The 18,413-nt window shown below is 51.6% G+C and overlaps 1 protein-coding gene across 6 annotated transcripts in view; it reads right to left on the bottom strand.

Annotated features, from left to right (window-relative positions):
- Nucleotides 1–8,490: 8,490 nt before the first annotated feature.
- The window catches only part of CECR2 (CECR2 histone acetyl-lysine reader), a 152,760-nt gene continuing 142,837 nt past the window's right edge, over nucleotides 8,491–18,413 (bottom strand). For 4 of the 6 annotated variants that reach the window (XM_033867274.2, XM_033867277.2, XM_033867276.2 and 1 more), the window contains exons 16-18: nucleotides 11,648–12,950; nucleotides 10,384–10,495; nucleotides 8,491–9,775 (exon numbers count right to left, since the gene is read on the bottom strand). In XM_033867274.2, the coding sequence (XP_033723165.1) occupies nucleotides 9,770–9,775; nucleotides 10,384–10,495; nucleotides 11,648–12,950 (1,421 nt within the window). In that variant the 3' untranslated portion in view covers nucleotides 8,491–9,769. The remainder of the gene's footprint in view (nucleotides 9,776–10,383; nucleotides 10,496–11,647; nucleotides 12,951–18,413) is intronic. The other 2 variants (XM_033867275.2, XM_033867280.2) reach the window with 1 other exon arrangement.

The following is an 18,413-nucleotide window of genomic DNA, read 5'->3' as shown; positions in this document are numbered from 1 at the left end:
GTACGGTGCCCGTGCAGCAAAGGAGACGAGGCCGTGCCACAGCCTCCTGTCTGGCAGAAGCAGCTCCTCTCCTCCTCACTCTAAGCTCGACATGGACAGTCACCCACCTTCAGCCAAAGCTTCTGCCTCTCTACTCCCTCAATAGAGGCCAGATCCCCGCCCGCTGTGGGACGACTGCTTTGCGAGACCCCCACTTGCCTACAGCAGCCCCTTCACCCCGAGCCATCTCCTCTCCTGTTTCTCCAACAGGCGGGCTTGAACGAAGCCCCAGAGGCTATTACTCGGGGGCAGGGGGCGGGCGGGGGGGGGGCAGCCCCACCTCCCCAGAGGCCTGGAGTTCAGGGAGGAGGACGAACAGCACCGGCCTGCAGGCCTGTTCCGGTGCTCTCTCCGCACGGATACCTTCTGTCCGTTTAGAGGGAGAGGGCGCTGCAGGCTGGTTTGCAAGGTCCCTGCACTTTGAAGAACATCACAGCTGAGCTGGGAACTCAGTGCTGCCCTAAGGATTCTTCCAACTCAGGGGCTGGAAAGCTTTAGAGAGGAATGTGATGGTCTTAAAGACCAGCTTCCCGAGCGGTCAGGCTGCGGCTCCGGACGCAGGGGACTTGTTGCTCAAGTCAGCACCCCCCGCTTTAGCCAAGTGATCTCACTCAGTGCGTCTCGTCTCCACGTCACAGCCTTGCTGAGGACCACGCAGGGCAGCGGGGCAGAGTAGGCTTTGCAGTCAGGCTGCTTACGAGCTGCATGATCTCATTTACCACTCACTAGCTGTGTGACCTTAAGCAAGTTACTTAACTTCTCTGTGCCTGTTTCCTCAACTATGAGACATACTCCGACGTAGAGAACCTGGCACAGCACCTGGCACATACGAGGCGTCCACTTAATGGTACTGTCCCTCCCCTTCCTGGTGGCAGTGGATGCTGACACAGGGTGTGAAGCTGGGTCCAGAGGGCACAGGCCAAGGACATTACGATAATCCAGGAAAAGGCAGGAAAACCTGCAGTGGGAGGGAAGGGATGCGAATGCTTTCTGTGAAGCAGCAGCATGGCCAGATGCCATGTGTGAACCCCCAACCAGCAGGAGGGGCATCAGGAGGGCTGCGGCGGTGAGGACACGGGGGCAGAGAGAAAAGCCTGGCTGTTGGCATGAACTTAAAGCATCGCCACAGAAGAGACACCATCGCACACCAGCTAGGGTGCTACAGACAGAGCTGGAGCTACTGGCTGGGCCTGGCGCCCTGTGGGTGGGAACGTGAAGTGGTACCGCATCCGTGGGAAACAGGATGGCAGCCCCACACGAAGTTAAAACCTGCGTTACCTTATGACCCAGCACTTTCACCCCTGGGTGTGCACCCAGATTTGAAAGCAGAGCCTCGGACATTAACTGTGCACCTTGTTCACTGCAGCATTATTCACAGTAGCCAGAAAGGCGAACAACCCAAACACCCATCGACGGGTGGTGCATAAACACGATGTCGTCCATCCACACAGTGGAGTGTCACTCGGACTGAAAAGGACAGAGCTTCTAACACCTGCTATGACACGGATGCACTGGGAGGGCACTGCGCTCAGTGAAATAAGCCAGACACAGAAGGACAGATACTGCATGATCCCACTTATCCGAGGAAACCGGATCAGTCAAAATCACAGACACAGAGTAGTAAAAGTGGTTACCAAGGGTGGGGGGGTTAGTGTTTAATGGGGACAGAGTTTCAGTTTGGGATAAAAAACTTCTGGGGCTGGCTGGTGTAGTGGTTGCATGATGATGTGAGTATGCCCAATGCAACTGCAGCACACACTTACCAATGGTGAAAATGGCAGATTTATGTGTATTTTACAATAAGAAGCAAAACAAGAGGTGAGTAACGAAGGTCTTAAATTACATTTAAACATGAATGGGGGGCACTGGGGAGCGGAGGAAGGTGTCCACATTAATGTGAATTACAGTAAAATGGTTAAGAAAGGGTTTTATAAACAATATACAAGGTGTAGGAAATAAAGTCTGGAAATAAAATTGCCGATTGTTTACTAATTGAGGAATTTAAAACACTGGCAAACGAAAAATTACCAAACAGCAGCAGGACACATGGGTGTCAAAGTCCAACAGGAATTTGGAAAGGGGATCAGCGTCTCAGAATTGATGGAAGCGCCAGTCGGCTGCAGTGACAACTGAGGTTACAGGTAAAAAAGTCTGGTCGTCTGGAGGAGGCGTCCAGAGGAGAAGGGGTGGGAGTGGGGTGAGATGCGGCAGTGGGACAGGCCTGGGCCCTTCCGGGAGGGGCTGATGCACTGCCAGGGGCCACGAAGGAGCAGAGGGCTGTGAAGTAGGTGTGGCCAAGGCAGCAGCTCAGTCCCCACCTCCAGGAAGGGAAGGAGGAGCCAGATGCCAGGAGAAAAATGCCAGGTGAAGAGCTGGGATGAGTTGGGATGAAGTAAAGAGAGGAGACTGGGGCAACGTTTATGGGGAGGGGACCCAGGGGAGGAGATGGGTGTGGTCAGAGGACTTGCGGGGGGTGGGGGGGTGGAGCGAGGACAGTCCGGCCCCATGGACCTCGGGACGTTCCAACCCAGGGTCCAGGGTCTGATCTTAATGAGCCCTCACAGGATTCCTGTGCACACCGAAGCTGCAAGTTGTGGGGAGTGGTTTGCAATGCTGACGGCACAAAGGTCACCAGGAGAGCTCTGAAAAACCCCGGTGCCAAGGCTGCGCCCCAGACCAGGGAAAAACTGTGGGGAGGGCCCAGGCATCTGGTTTTTTTAAGTCCAGGTTTTTAAACCCCTAATGGGTGGCCTAGATTGGCAACCACTGGTCTAGGGCATTGCAAGGCCGAACATAAGGTCACTAAAATTTGTTGGATCAATCACAACAGCAGCGGCGGGAGACGCCACGGGGAGTAAACGGATGGACGGCAGAAAGGACCGGACAGCAGGTCTGCTGGGTTTAGACCCCAAAGCACCCACCAGTCCAAGGGTGGGACTCGAAGCAGAGACAGGCAAACGGGGGCAGGTGTCAGGAGGGCAGGGCCGGGGATGCAGGGGCGGCGAAGGGCTCATCAGCCCTGAAGCCACGCGCACTCGGCACCCTGCCTCAGGCCCACAGGTGCTGGCTGAGGCCCAGCTCGCTGTGATTTCTCAGGTCTGGGACAGGAAGCCGGAATCCGCACTTCTAACGAAGCCCCGGGCAGTGCTGCAGCCCAGAGCCACACTGGAGCCCCCTCCCTGGGCCAAGGGACACACAGGACTCCTCCCAAGGCCAGCTCCACCCCTGCGCCTTGGGGATCACTTCCAGAGGCTGTTTTCTGCACTGTGTCACCTTCACTGCAGTTCAGCCTGGCCGGGAGCAGAGCCGGGGTGAAAGGGGAGAGAGGGACTCAAGCCAGAACAGGGCTCAGAGGAGACAGAACGGAACAGGCCTGAGAGGGCCTGAGACCCTGCCCCTCAGGGTCTGGCCCTGCGCCGGCGTCTCTCCTGACCCGCCATGGCAGCTCAGCACTGCGTTCTGCTCATATGTTGCTCTCGTGCAGCGTTTTTGCCCTGTTTTTCTCCCTTTACTGTGAAGTCTGCAGACAAAGTCGTATTTTTCCTTCTGTCCTGTTAGTAAGTACGCGAGCGCCAGGCACACAGAAGGGATTTAATACTTACTGAGAAGGTGACTGCGAGTTAGTCTGTTTTCATCTTAGTTCCTGGGGCTGGGCCACGTCCTTGCCTTCCTCCTGCCGACTCAATTCCTCCCCAAAGCAAAAGCTGTGGACACGCTCCAAGGAACCAACTGCAAGGCTCTAAAAAATAACAGCCAGCCTTAATTGGCCAGAACAGCTCCGCCATCCTGCCACTTGCTGTCTGGAATGAGGTTCAGACCCAAGCAGCTAGGAGCGGGCAGTGCTTTTCCAAGTCGGAAGACATCTCAAAGGCACCTGAATTGGTACCCACATCAGGGATGCAGAGGGGGTGGGGCTTCAGAACACAACAGCCAAACCGGGAGACTTTCCAGCTGCCTCCTTGGCTAGTATATCACCGTCCACTTTCACTCGAGATTTTTGCTAGAATTGCCTAAGCAAACTAAAGGAGTGAACCCTGGTAGCAGAAAGGGAACAAAAACAGGAGCACATATGTTCCCCTTTTAAAAACCCAAAGGAAAACCATAAGGCCAGGAGACAGATCTCCAGGATGCAGTTGGGGGAGGGGACAGAGTGGGCTGCGGCAGCCTGGACACTGAGTCCGGACACTCGGCCCAGAGGCATTTCTCCCAAAGTCCTCTCCACAAAGTTTCAGGGTGAAGGTCGCCTCCAAGGGCCCGACCCTGGATTAATCTCACCCTGGAGGTGCCACTTGTTTATAAAATTAAGACATCTTCCCTCCCAATGACAGGAATAGGTTTAGAGACAAAAGCCATTACTGTCTAACAAGACCTCTGGATGTTTCCAAATGTCAAAATGGAAAGTTCCGGGCTTCCCTGGTGGCACAGTGGTTGAGAGTCCGCCTGCCAATGCAGGGGACGTGGGTTCGTGCCCCGGTCCGGGAGGATCCCCACATGCCGCGGAGTGGCTGCGCCCGTGAGCCGTGGCCGCTGAGCCTGCGCGTCCGGAGCCTGTGCTGCGCAGCGGGAGAGGCCGCAGCGGTGAGAGGCCCGTGTACCGCAAAAAAACAAAAAACAAAACAAAATGGAAAGTTCTGTCAGTATTTTGAGACTAACCCGCATTGATCACTCATGGCTGGCTTCCTTCCTTTTCCCTAAATCTTCCCCACCAGCTTTCTTTTCACGCTCCCATCTATCTAAAGTAAGCACGGGTATGGTACCCATGGGGCTTAACAAGTGTAAATGTCAAACAATGATTCTGTAAACAGGGATAGATTAACACCATCTGATGGACCAGGTTTTGAAACAGAGTTGACCAGTGGAAGACACTTTGCTTTGGTCCCAAGGAGATAAATCTGGGAAACACCCTAAAGGCATTCAGCTAAGAGCTAAGTTCCTACTAAAAAGTCAATCTCTGGCTAAAACTGTCAGAACATTCTGGCCTTCATTTGGTGAGGAATTCATGTCATAGTAGGAGGGGTTCCAGTTGGGAATCCAAAAGTTAGAAATCAAACTTTACACGCACGTATTCATACGAGCACACACAGGTCCACACATCAGGATGCAAAGGGGGCCAGGCCAGGGTCCTGGCCACCTGCCCCCGGCCCCGCCCAGGCTGAGGGGACTGAGAGTCAAGCAAGACAAACACTCCGACTGGCATCACATCAAATTCGGGGTTTACTAACAACTTCCATTTTAAAGTTCATTTTTGGGGGGTTTCAAAAAAACACATGGAAATGCAACTACTCAACTAGAAAATGTGATTGACATAGTGTTTTATAGGATAAGTGTTTTGTATGGGAGACTGACTGCACTGTGAACACAGTTCTTAAAAAGGACAAGGGCTGAAGTCTCAAAAATATATACCAATATATCAATGGGGATAATGTTACAACAAACAACTGAAGGTCATGAAGGTCACAGCCCAGAAAGTGATAAACCTGAGGGGGAACAGATCTGGAAACTGGGACTATCTGTGGTAGCATTTCTACGGAAAGGTATTACTTACAAGGATAAAACAGGCCAGGAATGTTTGTGACCTAAGACTCCAGCTAACTGATAACAGGCGGCTCCTCTTCATCTCTCCACCCCCTCCCCCAACAACAAACACCCTCCCAGGAACTGGGAAGGAAAACTAAATTGGGAGGGGGGAGAGCACCGCCTAGTCTCCAAGCCTCCAGCCCAGGCGCAGGCGCACACTTCACTTACGGGACGGTGGTCTGGGTTTGGGTGAAGCGCTGTTTGTGCAAGCGCCTGGGCTGGTGAGGATGGCCCTGGGCTGGGCGCAGAAGGTGGGGCCCACAGGCCTGGTGGGGAAGAGTGTGTGATCCCCACACGCCGCCTGGACCCACCAGCCAGCTTGTTACTGCTCAGCTTCTCTGCAGAGTCCCCGCCACCGGTGCGGGGCCCACCCCGTCCCCACCCCGTCCCCGCCCAGTGCGTGGCCCGCGGGGACCATGTGGGCTGAGATGGGGCTGCCTTTTTAGGTGACGGCCCTGGGGCCTAATTCAAACCTCTGTCCTGATGGGAGTTTGCCCCATGATGAAAGTGACACAGGACACACACAACTCACACGTATCACCTTGCTATTTTAAGAATGTACTTTATACAAAATAACCAGTTCATATGGAAATAAATCTACAGACCTCCAAGGATCAAAAAGCTTTTGAAAAAGTTCTTTTAAAAAATTATCCAACACACAGCATAGAACTAACTATTGAGGTAAGTGTGGCTCTCAGTGAAACAGGGAATCAGCAGACCAGACAAAATATACACAATATAAAAATAAATAGCATTCCCCTTTCCAGTACTGGCCAGGAAAGCCCACGGGCTTCTGCAGCAGGGGAGCCGGGCACGAGCCCCAGCTGGGAGGGCAGCGTTCAGTAACTCACTCCCGAACCCACCTACCCTTTTCAAAACCACAGGTCAGCTAGCTGGGTTGAGGCGTTTCTACATCAGCCCCCAGGGCAGAACGAGGGAGAGACCAGTGTGCAGGCAGCCCGCGGACGCACTGCTCGGCAAGGGCCTACAAAGCAGTGGGGATGAAGAGCGGCCAGCCTCACGCGAGAGGACGCAGGGCACGGAAGGCCCGTGTCCCAGCAGAGTCCAGTCACGGGCTCAGCCCCTGGCTGGGGACCCCGCACCCCAGCAGCCGCGGCCCGACGCCCCAACTCCCACACGACCCGATTTCTGAGGTGGGCATCCCAGTCCTTCCGCTGGACTCTGAACGCCCTGGATGCCGCTGTTCTGTGACGGTCCCTGCCTCGGGGCGATTGGGTTAGGGTTTCACGGGAAATTTCAAACCAGGACTTGAGAGCAGTGTGTAGCTGTAGATAGGAACTTCCTTTAAAAAGTGAGAAAAAAGCTCAGCCCAGGTGACGCTGGCTGTCCCGGACAGCACGCAGCCCACTCCCGGACCGGCAGGAACTAAGACAAGTGATGACCCAGCAGATAACCCGCGCGACAGAGACCTGGACGCCCAGTCTCGTCTCAGCCCAGACCTCTCACGCCCAGTCAGTCTCAGCCCAGTCACGAGAACGCTGCCAGGCTCTGTGGGCCAGGCTGGCTGAGGGCCGAAGGCTTTCAAGCAACATGTAAGTTTTCCTGTTCAGAGGCCCCCGGGGCCCCAGGTAGGGCGTCCTGCTGACAACAGGCCAGTGTGTCCCCACCCCCACCCCCTGCAAGGGAGACGGTGCAGCAGCTTTAGTTCCACTTTTAAAAGGTGGGATGAGAAAAGTGTTACCAACAGGATCCTGTGTGTCTGTCCTTACTTAGTCTTATGTTTTTACTGTAATGAATTTTAGCCAAGAGCTAATTTTAAATGGACAGACTCTGAGGGGAAAACCCCAGGCCAGACACCTCCCCAAAGGCTCTACTTTTCTCTCTGGATCTTTTATTTCCCTGGGTCCTGGGGAGATAGTTTCTAACCAAGGTCAGCGGTGGACGTGAAGTCCTCCTGGCCCCTGACAGGCGGCAGTAGCCCCAGGGGAAGGTCCCTCTGGGACCTCCTCCCAAGCCACGTTCCAGCTGGGAGGAGCGCAGGGGCCCGGCCGGGGACGGCCCTACCGGCCAAGGGACACAGCCAGCTCACCACAGTATCCACGTGGGGCTCCACTCCCTCCACACCCCCTCAGTGTCCACTCACCCAGAAGGGAGGCTCCTGTCCTGTCCACAGCTCCTGGGGCAGCGGGTGATGGGGGAGGGGCTGCGGCGGGGGGGGGAGCAGAGCGACCCGAGGCTGCGAGGCCCCCAGGCGGAAGGAGAGGGCGGAATCGCTGTGGTCCCTCCTGGCCCTGCCCCGGGCTGGTTCGGCTCAAGGCAGGGGTGCCCACAGCCTCGCACCCAAAGCAGCTTCAAGGCCGGCGGGGAGAAGGCTCTGGGCCCAGACCAGCTACACAAAGCTGCGGTCTCCCCTCCCAGCTGGCGCACAGACACGCGGGGAAGCACAGTGTCCTGGGCACGGTCCTTCACAGCTCGGGGGCCAACCTGGACCTGCCCGCAACCCTACCCCATCCTTCCCAAGGGGCGACGCTGACCTCCCCACCCTGAACCACATCACGCCCGTGACAGGGTTCTAACAAGAACCAGGATCTAATGAGAACACAGCCCCCAAACTCACTCCATCTAAAAGCACGCCAAATTTTAGTCTGGTAAGGAAAAATTCGTGTTTCTGTGCAGCGTGTCTGGGAGGCGTCCGCGTTCCCAGGGCTCAACCTGCCCAAGCCTCGTGCGCCCCGCAGGTCAGCATCCACGTGTTTGGAGCTGGTGCCTGGGTTCCACGTGGACAACAGGGATGTTTCCAACTTGTTTCTTTTCCTACTGAAAGCGCAGGTTTATTCCAGCTTCATCAAGGACGCTAGGACTGGAGGCAAGGTTTTCCCGGCCTCTCACACAGCTGAATTTATAAGAAACAAGTGCAAATCAACCAATCAATGTTTTATGGAAGCTTTTCTACTAACCCAAAGGCATGCTTGAAAAATACACTATTCTTTACAGAAACCTGTTAACTTGAGGGCATCTTCCTTAGCTGTTTTTTTTTTTCTTTTTTCCTTTGTGGGATATTCGAAAGTTTAAAACGTATGAGTCCTAACTTTGGTGGCATCTCAGCTAAAATCAAAGAATGCTAAACAGGGAGAATCCAGTGTCGTTGGCTTCTAAAACTGTAATAAAGTAACTTAATACTGTAAAACTGTTTCCTATCACAGACAAACAAGTGATTTCAAGAACTTGCTCTTGATAGCTATTTTAAATCACCATGACTTATTTTACTATGATTCACATAAAATGAATAAAAACTATATATACTGAAATATTCCTAAATTCAAGCTGTAAATCTATGGAATACATTTTCCTATTAAAAACTGTGCAGCTTCTTTATTGATACTAAACATATACAAACCTGAGTAGTCACTGCCACAAACTGGGATTCGTGCCAGGAAGCTTGTGGCGTCTTCTAGACCACAGTCCCGGCAGGCCTGTGATGGGGACAGGTCACCTCACCTTCTAACGAGCAAATGCCTGATACTGGTTCACAACTACCTGGCGGGGCAGCTGGCCAACCAGGAGGGGCGCCGCTGTGTTGGATCAGGACCTGGGCGCCAAGCCAGGGGGCTGCCCCTCATGCTGACAGGAAGAGCCCGTTAGAGGAAACACGGCGGCCTTGCCCGCCCTCTCCCCCAGCTCCCGAATGTGAGTGGGTCAGGGCTGTAAACAGAGGAGGGTCAGCAGGGCTGCAGGCCCCCCAGCCAGACCCCACCCCACCCCCCGCCCTGCAGGCTTTGTGTACAGTACATTCACCACCACCGACAGAAATCATCTTCAAGGCAACATGAAAACTCTGTAAACTGGACCCAGCTCCAAACACATCCAACACGAGCAGTCCCTTCCCCAAACGTATACCTGAGTGCAGCTGCCATGACAGCCCACCAGCACCGCCCCCCCAGGTCAGGATGATCTTCCCTGAACAAGAGTCTCAGGGTCTGGAAAAGCCACCAGAGTCCAGCCCATCTGGTCTCTACTCTCGCCCAGGACCTCGCGAGCAGGTGCGTCGGTGAGGAGGGGCGTCCAGGCTCTGGGACGCACAAAGTGATGCCAATGACGGGAGAGGTGGGTGGGGCTGCGCCCCCCTCCTCCCCATTCTCCACCCTCGTCATGTGCAGCTTTCTGTTTCCCTGGGGCTTGTTTCCTCCTTGGACTAGCTCTGAGGGAAGCAAAATAAAGACAATTTAAACAAAATTAACATGTGTTAACTGTTGAGAACAATTAAGCTCAAGCACTCCTCTCCGTCTGGGGAAACAGCCTGATCTGGCTTCGTCAGCCAGTTCTGCTGGAGTGGAGTGCGGGCTCTGAATCCTGGACCGCCCGACTCACAGCTCAGCCCTGTAGGCCGAGGACTCCTGCCTCCAGGGAGGCCGGGTCGGGGCAGGGGAGAGAGAGCAGGCACGGGCAGCTCAAGGCACGGCGCCCAGCACCGTGCACCAGCCTCTCCCAGATGAAGTAGGTGGGGAGGGTAAAACAGACAAGGGATGGTATCCAAGAAATGCTGGCAGCCAGTCTGGGAAAAGGGAGTTTAAATAATCCCCAAACAGCTGGTGCCGTAAGAACAGGAATAAGGGACTCGCCAGTACGGGAGGGAAGCTGCTTCCGAGGCCCCGTCAGCTGGAGTGCTTGGGCCGGGTCCTCCCCGGCTGCCCACAGGACACAAAGCCCTTTCTGGGGACAGTCTCTGCATCGACAGCAACAAACTCAAGTCCTTACTTCCTGCCACCTGGAAGAATGAGAAGACCTCTGATATTTCATCATTCTGACCTGATCGAGAGGAAGTGTTGGGGGCTTATGTGGTGGCAGCCCCTCCTGTGGCGCTGCTGGTGCCGGCGTCTTTGGGAACGAGGGCCGGGACTGGGCCGGGTGCATCTGCAGTCTAGAGACGTAAGTAAGGAACGGTTAAGAATGAGCGAAGACAGACTCAGTGCAAAGGAAAAAACCTTTAATTGTGAAAAGTCTCACACAGACCCTGCCTTGACTACCCAGGAGATCAACACTGCACACTGACACAGGTGCTTCCAAGTGTGGCGGGCGAGAGATGCCTGACACCACCTGTGCAGGACTCCTGACAAAGGTGTGCAATGTGACTCGGAACATGAGAAAACAACGAGAAGAACCCAGGGCCTGGGGCACTCTGACAGCAGACGTGGCCTCCGGACTTTGAAAAACAAAGGAAGCAAAGCCAACGTTGTAAATTAAGAGACTACACAGGCACAGCAACCGAGCTAGATCCATGAACCTCGAATGGATCCTGAATGGGGGAAAAAATCAAAAAGCAGCAGAGCTACAAGGACACTCTGCGGACAACTGAAGAAATCCAATAAGGCCTCCATCAGACCAGCTGACGCTACTTCCTTTGCTGGGGTAATGGCCTGGGGCTGCGCTCCAGGAGGACAGAGACAAAGATAAGACAAGAAACATAACAGGTATTCAGAGAGGCCTAAAGCAAATGCGGAAAGGTCTTCTGAGGCTGGCCCTGGGAGGGACACTCGGGTTCTTAAGGTGGACGGTGCTGGTTTTATGGTGAGGCTTTTTCAAGACTTTTGACTTGAAAACTTCCTGGATGACAGATTACCCGGGTGGGTCTATCAGAATTCTCATGGGGACAGTAATGTAACTTGCCCTAGCTCTGGATAAACCTAGTTTTTTCATTCAGTGTTACAGGAAGAAATGAGAGGCAAGGAGTAAGCCTGGGACACCACCTGTGACCGCCCACCCCAGGTCTGAGACCCCTTCACCCAGGTGACAGCCTCTGCCTACAGCTCCCAAACGCTGGCCATCAGGTGTCCAAAATCTAACTGAACGGTCACTTAAATGCCAATTCACTTTCACGAGGGAAAAAAACACCACAGACAAAACTGGACTCCAAAGCTAGCACCTTCCCAGTAAGTCCCCAGCACCCACAACCCACATGCTCTTCCCGCGCCCACACCACGCACACCACCTTCATTACCAAGGCCGTTTTTCTTTGTTAAAACTACCATCTACTCTTTTTTCCCCTAGAAAACAGCACTCTGTGCAGCCTTACCCGGACGGTCTGTACATCTCCTGGAAAGGCACCCTCACCCCACTTCCAGGGCCCATCTGTTCCATCATCACAGCCTGGAAGTGGCCCAGGCCCTCTTCTGGATAGCGGTAGAGGGGGCACTCAGGGGACAGGCCATTGGGCTGGGCCACCACTGGGCGGTGAGGTGGGTGAGCAGCCGTGGGGGAGGAGTAAGCCCTGGGCTGGAAATGCCCGGCCGGCCGCTGCGGCGGGTAAGGAGGCCCCGCGTGCAGCATCACCCCGTGCGGAGGGCAAGCAGACGAACCGAAGCCCACCCCCGAGCTCAGCGGTGCAGGGGGCGTTCCGTAGAGATACTCGCTGGCTGACAGCGAACTCTGCCGCTTGGTAGCTGCATTGTGGTTGTCCAGATCTAAAAATTCTTTGGGACTCTCTGGCCTCTCCATAGACTCATCCTGCTTCTCCTCTGGGCCGGGATTCTGCCCATCAGCTGTCTTGGCGACCACGGTGTCCACCCGCGTGGGGGAAGTTAAGGCAGCGCTCAGTGCCTCGCAGCCCTGCAGCCCAGCCCCAACGCTCTTATCGAGGAAGAGGGGCCTGGCAGGGGCAGGCTGAGCCGGCGGGGGCCCGCTCGGGCTTCCCGGGGCAGGGAGGTGTCTCTGCCAGTCTGAAAAGCCCTGTGGACACGAGTAATAAGGAGTCCGCGGGTAGTGATGGTAGGAAGGCTGAGGTGGCGGCTGGTAGGGGTACCTCATTCCCTGGTGGGGGCGGTACCGGGGGAAGACTCCAGAATGAGGGTCGTGGGACGGAAACGCCCGAGGGGGAAAAGGCTGAGGGTGCGGGGCTGAGGGCTTGCCCCCCATCACAGGGCCCACAGCCTGCAGGCCTGGGCCGACGTGGTACCGTGCAGTGGAGCTGGGGTACTCCAGGCCAGGCGCATACAGGGGGGCGCACGTGGGCTCGGCGGGTAGCATGGCCTCTGGTGGCGCTCTGCCCTTGCCCTCGGACCCACACGGGGAGGCTTCCACCCTCAGTCCGTTTTCAGGCAGTGCCCCCGGGTCAGCTAGGGCACACCCCTGGGCGGCTGCGCCTGCGAAGCCGCTCCCCGAGAGCCAGGCGCCCCTGCCCGCGCTCACTGGGCAGCTGTCTCCAGGCTCCGAGGACTCGCGCCTGAGCTCTGGGCCATCCGAATCCCTTCCCTGGGGCGAGCTCCGCCTGGCACAGTCGGCCTGCAGTGGGGGCGCGGGGTGAGGTAGCTGCTTGAGGAACGCCCCCTCCAAAGCACCAACACTGGCTGGTTTCTCCTCGAGCCCAGGCAAGGGATCTGCTGCAAGAAAAACGGAGACAAAGTTGCGCCTCGGGAGCTGAAACCTCAGCATATGATGGGCAGTCAGACAATGTGGACGTGGGGCCCCGGTGGCGACACCCTGATTCCCCCAACCCAGACCAGGGCTAAGGCTCTGCAGCTCCTGCAAGATCTGCCAGAGAACTCGCGATCCCTTCCGCACTAGCAAGGGTGTGCAATCCGTGTGCCCAACTCCAAGGACATGTGAAACATGGACGGAGGGCGCGCTGGCGCTGGAACTGCAGGCCTGGTTGGGAGGCTGTGGCCTGACAGTGAGAAAGAGGGACCCGGCATGAGGACACCAGGAATGCCGGAACCCGACCTCTGCCGTCAGGACACCCGCCCCAAGGGAGTAGGGACTAGGTTCTGTTCCCCACCACACACTCAGTCATTCACACAAAACGGGGCTCGATCAGTATTTGCTGAATGGATGAAAATACACGTCTTGTCTGGACATCTTGAAAACAGGATGCCGACAGTGTTAACACTCAAAAGGCACCTTCAGCATATTACAGAAATTTAATAAACAATCAAACTAAATTACTAGACTCAATTGCTTAATTACAAACTCAGAATTCTTTTCCTTGCTATTGTGTTTAGCCATAAACACGTCTTATTATTATGATCTCTGAGGTAGGGCAGAGTTGTTGCCCAGAGGTGGTCACAATAGGATTCTGGTGAGAGCTTAAGGACAAGATCAAGAATTCATGACTTTTAAGATCAACTAGGATCACAGGCTCCTGATAAACTAATGCTGGCTTTAAAGATCAAAGGTACAAGCTATACAATGATAATGAAAATGTGCACTTTTCAACATTCAGTCAACATAAAACACGGCAACACCTCACACCACACACAAAAATAAACAAGTGGGACCTAATGAGATCTCTCTCCCAGAGATCTCCATGTCAACACTAAGACCCAGCTCCACTCAACGACCAGATAGCTCCAGTGCTGGACACACTATGCCAAACAACTAGCAAGACAGGAACACAACCCCACCCATTAGCAGAGAGGTTGCCTAAAATCATAATAAGGTCACAGACACCCCAAAACACACCACCGGATGCAGTCCTGCCCACCAGAAAACAAGATCCACCCTCAACCACCAGAACACAGGATGGAAAAAGATATTCCATGCAGACGGAAATCAAAAGAAAGCTGGAGTAGCAATTCTCATATCACACACAAGAGACTTTAAAATAAAGACTATTAGAAGAGACAAAGAAGGACACTACATAATGATCAAGGGATCGATCCAAGAAGATATAACAATTGTAAATTTTATGCACCCAACACAGAGCACCTCATTACATAAGGCAAATGCTAACAGCCATAAAAGGGGAAACTGACAGTAACACAATCATAGTAGGGGACTTTAACACCCCACTTTCACCAATGGACAGATCATCCAAAATGAAAATAAATAAGGAAACACAAGCTTTAAATGACACATTAAACAGGATGGACTTAATTGCTATTTATAGGACACTCCATCCAAAAACAACAGAATACACTTTCTTCTCAAGTGCTCATGGAACATTCTCCAGGATAGATCATATCTTCGGACACAAATCAAGCCTCAGTAAGTTTAAGAAAACTGAAATCGTATCAAGCATCTTTTCCGACCACAACGCTATGACACTAGGTATCAATTACAGGAAAAGATCTGTAAAATATACAAACACAAACACACGGAGGCTAAACGATACGCTACTAGATAACCAAGAGATCAATGACGAAATCAAGAGAAAATCAAAGGACACCCAGGAACAGGGCTGCCCTGGGGGCGCAGTGGGCGAGAGTCCGCCTGCCGATGCAGGGGACGCGGGTTTGTGCCCCGGTCCGGGAGGATCCCGCATGCAGCGGAGCGGCTGGGCCCGGGAGCCATGGCCGCTGAGCCTGCGCGTCCGGAGCCTGTGCTCCGCGACGGGAGAGGCCACAACAGTGAGAGGCCCGCGTACCGCAAAAAGAAAAGAGAAAAAAAAAAAACACAAACAAATGACAATGAAAACACGATGACCCAAAACCTATGGGATGCAGCAAAAGCAGTTCTAAGAGGGAAGTTTACAGCAATACAATCCTACCTCAAGAAACAAGAAAAATCTCAAATAAACAACCTAACCTTACACCTAAAGCAATTAGAGAAAAAAGAACAAAAAAAATCCCCAAAGTTAGCAGAAGGAAAGAAATCATAAAAATCAGATCAGAAATAAATAAAAAAGAAATGAAGGAAACAATAGCAAAGATAAATACAACTAAAAGCTCATTTTTTGAGAAGATAAACAAAATTGATAAACCATTAGCCAGAGTCATCAAGAAAAAAAGGGAGAAGACTCAAATCAGTAGAATTAGAAATGAAAAAGGAGAAATAACAACTGTCACTGCAGAAATACAAAGGATCATGAGAGATTACTGCAAGTAACTATATGCCAATAAACTGGACAACCTGGAAGAATGGACAAATTCTTAGAAAAGCACAACCTTCCGAGACTGAACCAGGAAGAAACAGAAAATATAAACAGACCAATCACAAGCACTGAAATTGAAACTGTGATTAAAAATCTTCCATCAAAGAAAAGCCCAGAACCAGATGGCTTCACAGGTGAATTCTATCAAACATTCAGAGAAGAGCTAACACCTATCCTTATCAAACTCTTCCTAAATATAGCAGATGGAGGAACACTCCCAAACTCATTCTACGAGGCCACCATCACCCTGATACCAAAACCAGACACACGTCACAAAAAAAGAAAACTACAGGCCAGAATCTCTGATGAACATAGATGCAAAAGTCCTCAACAAAATACCAGCAAACAGAATCCAACAGCACATTAAAAGGATCATACACCATGATCAAGTGGGGTTTATCCCAGGAATGCAAGGATTTTTCAATATATGCAAATCAATCAGTGGGATACACCATATTAACAAATTGAAGGATAAAAACCGTATGATCAGAAAAAGATGCAGTAAAAGCTTTTGACAAAATTCAACACCCATTTACGATAAAAGCTCTCCAGAAAGTAGGCATAGAGGGAACCTACCTCAACATAATAAAGGCCATATATGACACACTCACAGCCAACATCGTTCTCAATGGTGAAAAACTGAAACCATTTCCTCTAAGATCAGGAACAAGACAAGGTTGTCCACTCTCACCATTACTGAACATAGTTTTGGAAGTTTTAGCCACAACAATCAGAGAAGAAAAAGAAATAAATGGAACCCAAATCGGAAAAGAAGTAAAACTGTCACTGTCTGCAGATGACATGATACTACAGATAGAGATCCTACAGATGCTACCAGAAGACTACTAGAGCTAATCAATGAATTTGGTAAAGCAGCAGGATACAAAATTAATGCACAGAAATCTCTTGCACTCCTGTACACTAATGATGAAATATCTGACAGAGAAATTAAGGAAACACTTTCATTTGTTACTGCAACAAAAAAGAATAAAATACCTAGGAATGAACCTACATAAGGAGACAAAAGACCTTATGACAAAAATTACGGATGACACAAACAGACGGAGAGATATACCATGTTCTTGGATTGCAAGAATCAATATTGTGAAAATGACTATACTACCCAAAGCAATCTACAGATTCAATGCAATCCCTAGCAAACTACCAATGGCATTATTCACAGAACTAGAACAAAAAATTGCACAATTTGTATGGAAGCACAAAAGAGCCCGAACAGCAAAAGCAATCTTGTGAAAGAAAAACGGAGCTGGAGGAATCAGGCTCCTGGACTTCAGACTATACTACATAGCTACAGTAATCAAGACAGTATGGTACTGGCACAAAAACAGAAATATAGGTCAATGGAAAAGGACAGAAAGCCCAGAGATAAACCCACGCACATTTGGTCACCTTATCTTTGATAAAGGAGGCAAGAATATACAATGCTTAAAAGACAGCATCTTCAATAAGTGGTGCTGGGAAAACTGGACAGCTACATGTGAAAGAATGAAATTAGAACACTCCCTAACACGGTACACAAAAATAAACTCAAAATAGATTAAAGACTTAAATGTAAGGCCAAACACTATAAAACTCTTAGAGGAAAACACAGGCAGAACACTCTGACATAAATCAGAGCAAGATCCTTTTTGACCCACCTCCTAGAGAAACGGAAATAAAAACAAAAATATACAAATGGGACCTAATAAAACTTAAAAGCTTTTGCACAGCAAAGGAAACCATAAACAAGACGAAAAGACAACCCTCAGAATAGGAGAAACTATTTACAAATGAAGCAACGGACAAAGGATTAATCTCCAAAATGTACAAGCAGCTCATGCAGCTCAATATCAAAAAAAACAAACAACCCAGCCCCAAAATGGGCAGAAGACCTAAACAGACATTTCTCCAAAGAAGATATACAGATGGTCAACAAACACATGAAAGGTGCTCAACATCGCTAATCACTTGAGAAATACACATCAAAACTACAATGAGGTATCACCTCACACCGGTCAGAATGACCATCATCAAAAAAATCTACAAACAGGGCTTCCCTGGTGGCGCAGTGGATGAGAGTCCGCCTGCCGATGCAGGGGACACGGGTTCGTGCCCCGGTGTGGGAAGATCCTACATGCCGCGGAGCGGCTGGGCCCGTGAGCCATGGCCGCTGAGCCTGCACGTCCGGAGCCTGTGCTCCGCAACGGGAGAGGCCACAACAGTGAGAGGCCCACGTACCGCAAAAAAAAAAAAAAATCTACAAACAATAAATGCTGGAGAGGTTGTGATGAAAAGGGAACCCTCCTGCACTGTTGGTGGGAATGTAAACTGATACAGCCACTAGGGAGAAGAGTAGGGAGGTTTCTTAAAAAACTAAAAACAGAACTACCATACGACCCAGCAATCCCACTACCGGGCATATACCCTGAGAAAACCATAATTCAAAAAGAGTCATGTACCATAATGTTCACTGCAGCACTGTTTACAATAGCCAGGACATGGAAGCAACCTAGGCGTCCATCGACAGATGAATGGGTAAAGAAGATGTGGCACATATATACAGTGGAATGTTACTCAGTCAAAAAAAGAAACGAAATTGAGTTATTTGTAGTAAAGTGGATGGACCTAGAGTCTGTCCTACAGAGTGAAGTAAGTCAGAAAGAGGAAAACAAATACTGTGTGCTAACACATATATATAGAATCTTAAAAAAAAAAAAAAGGTTCTGAAGAACGTAGGGGCAGGACAGGAACAAAGACGCAGACGTAGAGAATGGACTTGAGGACACGGGGAGGGGGATGGGGAAGCTGGGACGAAGTGAGAGAGTGGCATGGACATATACACACTACCAAATGTAAAACAGCTAGCTAGTGGGAAGCAGCCGGAAGCAGCCGCATAGCACAGGGAGATCAGCTCGGTGCTTTGTGACCCCCTAAAGGGGTGGGATAGGGAGGGTGGGAGGGAGATGCAAGAGGG

The sequence above is a fragment of the Tursiops truncatus genome, chromosome 11, assembly GCF_011762595.2.
Source record: "Tursiops truncatus isolate mTurTru1 chromosome 11, mTurTru1.mat.Y, whole genome shotgun sequence".
In the NCBI taxonomy this organism is placed as follows: domain Eukaryota; kingdom Metazoa; phylum Chordata; class Mammalia; order Artiodactyla; family Delphinidae; genus Tursiops; species Tursiops truncatus.
This window is presented reverse-complemented; position numbering and strand designations above follow the sequence as displayed.